The 6,816-nt window shown below is 37.0% G+C and overlaps 1 protein-coding gene across 1 annotated transcript; it reads left to right on the top strand.

Annotated features, from left to right (window-relative positions):
- Positions 1–3,464: 3,464 nt before the first annotated feature.
- On the top strand, positions 3,465–6,207 carry LOC121654431 (UDP-glucuronosyltransferase 1A5-like). The gene is made up of 4 exons (XM_042008563.1): positions 3,465–3,514; positions 3,590–3,882; positions 3,974–4,687; positions 4,909–6,207. The coding sequence occupies exons 2-4, from the start codon at positions 3,595–3,597 to the stop codon at positions 5,491–5,493; spliced, it is 1,587 nt and encodes a 528-aa protein (XP_041864497.1). The 5' UTR covers positions 3,465–3,514; positions 3,590–3,594; the 3' UTR covers positions 5,494–6,207.
- Positions 6,208–6,816: the final 609 nt, after the last annotated feature.

The raw sequence follows: 6,816 nt of genomic DNA, 5'->3' as shown, positions 1-6,816 counted from the left end.
CTGTCATCTCAAAGAAATTAGTTTGAGGTGATATATGACAGTTTTATAATATGATACATTACCTTCATTGTAAAAACAATAAATGAATGTGGTCATAATATATGTCTATTTCAAAGTCAATTTCATGGCTTCTAATATTTCTTTGTTCTTTACTTTTAAAAGTTAGGCTGCAACAGTGAGTGAACACCTCTTTAAAATATTGCTCTTTTTTGGTGTTACTGAATATCTTTAGTGAAGAGATGTGATGTCACTTAAGTTTCCTTGAAGAGGAAATCACAGGAGGTTTATCCCTGAGAACAGTGTAATCAAGCTTCAGAGCACACTATCAAGTTGTATGTCTTGCATGACAAATTCAAGCCACCTCCAATAACAACAACATGTAACCAAAGACAGTTCAGGCTTCATGAGGAAGATTTTTTAAGTTATATGTCCAACAAGAGATAGGCAATCTCCCAGTTTGGAGTATGGACCTACATAGAGCCTTTACAATCTAGAACTATAAAAAGCATCAGCAGCAAATGAATTTCTATTCATTTTCTATACTTATTTATCCTGTTCATCTTATTCTGTTAGTTAGGATACCCAGTACACTGGTGGCGACGTCCTCACGTTACAAAAACAGTAAACTAAAAGACTTAAAAGATGGCCAAAAATATTAATCCAAGCATCAAATGTGGCTGAAACATTTTAATTTGGCTGGGCTGTTGTAGGGCAGGCCTTTCTGATTAATGGTCAGAAATGCCATTAAATCCGTGTGTTTCTCAAGGTTAAACCCATTTTCAAAACAAGAGTTAGCTCCACCTCAGGTGGTAACTTTGTGTTATTGTATGGTTTTGGAACACATGTAAGTCCAGATGCAAAATTACTCTAGTCACCAAACACAAGCACCTCTAACAGTGTTTATGTTTGCACCTCCAGCAAGATGTCAGATAATATGCTCAGAATCATAGCTGGAGTATAAGAACTGTGTAGGTAAGAAATACAATACCCGTAAGTCATCTGTGATAGAGTATCCTTAACTATTTATTAATTATGGTCTGTGGTAAAACAAAACAGCAATTTATTTTAAAGATTTAAATTCCTTTTCATGATCTCATTGTTAATTTGCCTATGTTGTCAATATTCTGTGGAGAAGTGTCTAGGAGTGCAAAAATGAGTCATTTAATCGTTGGAAATGAACTATTAATTATATATTGATCATATATTTAGGATTTTGTTTAAGTAAGCAGTAGTAAGATCAATTTTCTGTAGGGAGCTTTTAAAGAAGGATAAGCAATTCCAGATTTTGCATTTACCAAAATTATGCCTCAAAGTAATAACTGGAAAATGTCCTCCAAATCAAACCAAATCAAATTGTATTTATAAAGCACTTTTCATGCACATAGCAACACAAAGTGCTGTACATAATAAAAACAAATGATGCATATTAAAAACAAAATTTAAAAGCCTTCACATGTTAAAGGATAAGACAAAAAATAAAAAGGCACAATCGCACACAAACTCACACACATACAAACAAAGCGCATGCACTCTCCCCCTCAACCACTCGTACCCCATTTTGTACAAACATGAACTCCCATCACTAATAACTGTTTCTGAATGGAAAGTAAATAACAATAAGATGAAAACATCTGGCTTGACGCTGCTGTGATTACACAGTTCATATCCTAATGGTTTGGCAACAACTTGCACTTTAGCAATGAAAGAGTGGATTATCATGTAAAAAAAAAAATAAAATTTTTAATTCAAATTTTAGTATACTAATGATAACATGGCTTGCTCTTTTCTTGAACATCAGCACAAACTTTTCTCAAAGGAAAGTACATTCTGTACATTTTTCCAGACTAAACAGAAAAAATCTGCTCATAATTAAATACTCTAAAGGGAATGTACCAGCTGCCTTTATTTAGGCACATTACTATCTGGTTAAGGCAGAGAAACATAAAGTAACTGGGCTTCTTTCTAGCTTGGTGGCCATTTTTTCTTTTTTTTTTTTACTTCTGAGAGAAAATAGAAACCAATCTTACCAAGCTGCACAATGCAAACTGAAATATGAGGAGGGTTTCTTCTACTTACAGTATCTCAGTGTAAAGATTTGATAAATAATATGTCATAATCATATTTATTAATATTTATTAATCTCTCCTGGTTGACATGTTGTCTGTGATAAAAAAAAGTCAAATGTTTCCTATATACATTCATATAAATTGTGAATAGGCTTTTGAAAAATGTGTTTTTAAGTGAGTTACAAGAAGATGTAACTACAAGAAAAGCAGCCTTCAAAACATGCCAGTCAAATATTTTCTCTCTTTGTAATTTATTTCTATATTTGAGTACATTTCACAACTTTCAATGTGCTTTGCATTTAGTCCTACTACAGCCATGTGGAAGTGTCACAGATTTGTGGCCAGTACTGGAAAAAAGCAATGGCCAATTTGAATTTCTTGAATCAAATCAAATGCAATTTTATTTATAAAGTGCTTTTCATACAAAAAGCAACACAAAGTGTTTTACACAATCAAAACATTTCACGCAGATTAAAAAAATAAATGAAAAAGCCTTCACACAAGGGAATATATAATAGCAATTTAAAAACACACACACACACACATACAGAAAGCACATGCACACTCCTCCCACACCCCACCCATACCCCATTTGGCACAAAAGAAAACCCCCGTCGCTAGTTACCGCACCATCTTACAACTGACTGATCAGTTCTCTGTACTCAGATTCTTCATCACGGATACACCCTGCAACTGCAGAGTCACCAGAGTATTTCTGCAGATGACAGGACTCAGACTTAAAATGGAAGTCTGAGGTGTACAGTGTGAAGAGAAATGGTGAGAGTACATTTTTAAATCCAGGTTAAAAACATTTCTTTTCTTATGCGCCTATGCATGAAATCTGCATGTTAACTTTTTAACTTATCTGCTTTTAATCATTTTAATGTAATTTATTATTTTATTGTGATTATGTGTTGATGCCTTTTACTATTTCTAAATATCTGTAATGCCTTTGTTTTATGTAAAGCACTTAGAATGGTCCTGTACATGAAATGTGCTATACAAATAAACTGCCTTGCCTTGCCCTTGCCTTGTGGTGCCATCTGGATGTGCAGCCTTGTTCTGCTTTCGATATGAAACTCGTGTAGCTTAACCTTACATAACCCACTGCAATATCCGTACGAAACAGGTCAAAGGTTTGTATGGTGCAAGCACTGCTGGACTTGACTGAAAACACATTCATAAAAGTACAGAACACAGAATGCACTGTAAAGAGTGCCACCTGTTAAACACCTTCACTAAACTATTTAACTGTGAGGACTTCACAAAGAAGAAAGGATAGTTTTGTTTGTTATTTTGCAGAACGCTCAAAGCAGCTTCAAAAGACACGTGCCATAGGTAACTCATTTAAAGGTCAGATCATCTCTGAGGCTGGAGTTTGAACTCAAATATCTAAGAACTCTCAGTTTGAAGGGAGGAACAAAAAGGGACGTCTCTTTAGACATTGGGTAAGTACATCTCAGAAACTAAAATTAAAAACCCGTAACATACTTAAGCTAATTTATTTTTGTCTGACATTTTAGGAGCCATGCATCGTGTGTGTGGAATATTTGTATTCTTCAGTTTATGCCTGACTTTCTTCACACCACCATGTGAAGGAGGAAACATTCTGATTTTTCCTCTCGACGGCAGCCACTGGATCAATATGAAGATTCTGCTTGAAGAACTTCATGCCAGGGGACACAACATGACCGTGATCAGAGCCCCTAACAGCTGGTACATCCCAGAAAAGTCTCCTCTCTACACTTCCATTACACTTGAAATGGATGAGGGTTTAGATAACTTTTTTGATGTGTACTTAGAGGAACATATGACGGTATGTGATTATTCATATTTGTATTTGGTACTGATGTATTAATGCATGAAGGTAATCACTTTATTTCTATTTATTTATTTATTTATTTTAGGCCCAGAGAGAAGGAGCTTCATTGCTGACTTTCTTCAAGCTCACCACACATTTCCTGTCTATGATCACTGAGGTTCATGCAATCTGGGTTGATGCTTTGATTCAAATTTTTGAAAACCAGAATTTGGTGAAAAGTTTAAAAGATTCCCAATATGATCTGGTTCTCACTGATCCAGCCATAGCACCAGGGGTTGTATTAGCCAAATATCTCAAGCTGCCCTTGGTGCTCAATGTGCGCTGGATCACCAGTGGAGAAGGTCACTTTGTGTTGGCCCCCTCGCCACTCTCTTATATTCCTGTGCCAGGATCTGGGTTAACAGACAAAATGGATTTCATCCAGAGGGTCAAAAACATGCTTTTCCATGGCATCATATTGTTCCAGGAAAATATTTTGGTGGGGCCTATTTATGATGCTATGTGTGATAAATATATCGATGGTGGTTGCAACATCGTCTCACTGCTTCAGGAAGCAGATATTTGGCTGTTCAGGTCAGATTTTGTGTTTGATTTCCCCCGACCCACGATGCCAAATGTCGTCTACATTGGAGGGTTCCAGTGCAAACCAGCCCAGCCTCTACCAGCAGACTTAGAGAAGTTTGTTCAGAGTGCTGGGGAGCATGGAGTGATCATCATGACAATGGGAACTATGGTTAACGTGTTACCCAAAACTCTTGCTGATGACGTTGCCAGTGTCTTTTCCAAGATGCCCCAAAAGGTAACAAATATTTCCTTTTTGCTTTTGTTGTCACATTTACTCCATTTGTGTGGTTTTTAAATCATCTCCTTGACTAAGTTAGCAGAAGAAACATACACAATATGGAAGGCAGAGGAAGGTCACTGGGTCATTCTGTCTGTCCTAAAATACTCATTTACTTTATGTTTGACAGTTTTTAAGCCAGTGTTAAGTGTTATGTCTGCTGCTTGTCTTCTGATCAGGTGATATGGAGATATAAAGGGGACCCCCCTTCTACACTGGGCAATAACACTCTTATAGTAGACTGGATGCCACAGAAGGATCTCCTGGGTCACCCACAGATCAAAGTCTTTGTCGCTCATGGAGGAACCAATGGAGTCCAGGAGGCCATTTACCATGGGGTCCCAGTACTCGGCATTCCCTTGTTCTTTGATCAGTATGACAACCTTCTACGTCTGCAGGAAAGAGGGGCTGCAAAGATCATTCAACTAGCTGATGTTAATGACCACACTTTTGAGGAAGGTATTAAGGAGATTCTCTATAAGGACAGCTACAGACAGAACATACAAAGGTTGTCGAGTTTGCACAGAGATCAACCTATAAGCCCTATGGATCGAGCTATATTCTGGGTAGAGTATGTGATGCGCCACAAAGGAGCTCCTCACCTTCGTACAGAGGCTTATAAGATGCCCTGGTACTCATACCACAGTTTAGATGTTCTTCTTGTATTATTGGGTGCAGTAACTGTGCTCATTTTCTCTATTTTAGCTGTCTTCAGATTTCTATGCTGCAGAAGAGCAAGAAAGGCAAAAACTAAACAACACTGATTGTTATTGAATTTACGGAGAAATTTACGAGTTCCCAAAAATATTGCATTCAGACAAATAAATGAATTGGCTCTGATTAAAACCACAGAAAAGTGAAAAATTCTCATTGCAACAGCAACTGCCAATAGTTGGGTTAAAGTAGCAGTTACACAGAACTGTTCATTAAGTTGTGGAGCTAGAAACAGTGAAAACAGGGTAGTTAGGAAATACATATTTTTTTGTAAGGACACTGCTAATGTGGGACCAGCTCTGTCTTAGTACCTTTCAGGAACCAGACTGCCTTTGAGTATGCACAGCAATCACCTGCATCTGGCCCAGGTTTTATTGGGTACAGTATCCAAAGGTTAGTCCCTATCAACAGTGATCCCAGAGATCACAACTGCAGAACCATGGCAGTTTATGTTTGCCCAAAGGCCATTAATGTGTGTGAAACAAGGGCTGACTCATGGTTATATTCCACAGACGAGCTAATATTATGTTTGCTGTGAACACACAGCCACACTGCTGCATAGAGGACTTTTTGCTGCAGACTGGCCAGAGTATCAATACTGCAACCTGTCACTGAAAACACCTACAATAAGTATTTATTAGTAAGATTTAGACAGTGGAAAAAAGATGAGGATAGTTTAGTCTGATTTAAGATGTTTTTTTTACATAATGTGGAATGCTAAATGTGTGTGCTGTTTACTTGGGGAAGAAAAGATGGCAGCATTCATGATGGAAAGCCTTTATAAGGATGTTTCTTTGTAACATATCTTCTACCAAGCATTGCTTCAGACTTCATACACTACTCCTTGGTAATTCAGTTCCCTGATGGCAATGGTCTCTAAGCAGGATATTTAGCATCTGTCACTGAACATCTGTCAGATGTGCTGGAAATTAAGTTTAATCCACAAAGGCTCCACTTCAGAAGTAACAGGAATTAAATAATCTGCTCTCTTGGTGTCTGATACTAAAGAACACCAGCCAAGAACTTGTTTCCATTCCTCTATCGGTCAAAGGAGGATTCCCTCATGCATATCTTAAGGAACCTGTATTTCTTTGATATCTGTGATGCAAAATGATCTTTCACTTGCCTTAAGTTTATTAAATATAGTTAAAGTAATTCAGCCTCTTTTCATTTTGAAAGAAAAAAAAAAGACCCCAAGTAAGATTCTGGTTAGAAAATAACTTAAGATTATTGATAACATCATTACCTAGTCAACCTGATTTTTAAATCTTACTTCATCTTTCAGGAGTCAGGACACAAATCACTGCCAGATGCTGATCATTATTTAGTTTGTCAAATTCATCAGCTTTTTATCTTGAAGAAATTTAGGCTTA

Source organism: Melanotaenia boesemani, chromosome 15, assembly GCF_017639745.1.
Source record: "Melanotaenia boesemani isolate fMelBoe1 chromosome 15, fMelBoe1.pri, whole genome shotgun sequence".
In the NCBI taxonomy this organism is placed as follows: Eukaryota; Metazoa; Chordata; class Actinopteri; order Atheriniformes; family Melanotaeniidae; genus Melanotaenia; species Melanotaenia boesemani.
The sequence above is the reverse complement of the archived record's forward strand: the minus strand, read 5'-3'. Positions and strand labels throughout refer to the sequence as shown.

Bases quoted from the DNA above. Each gene is read 5' to 3' on its own strand.
- LOC121654431 (XM_042008563.1), top strand. From the start codon at position 3,595: ATGCATCGTGTGTGTGGAATATTTGTATTCTTCAGTTTATGCCTGACT. The intron at 3,883-3,973 runs GTATGTGATTAT...TATTTATTTTAG, and splicing joins ACTTAGAGGAACATATGACG to GCCCAGAGAGAAGGAGCTTC. The intron at 4,688-4,908 runs GTAACAAATATT...TCTTCTGATCAG, and splicing joins TTTCCAAGATGCCCCAAAAG to GTGATATGGAGATATAAAGG.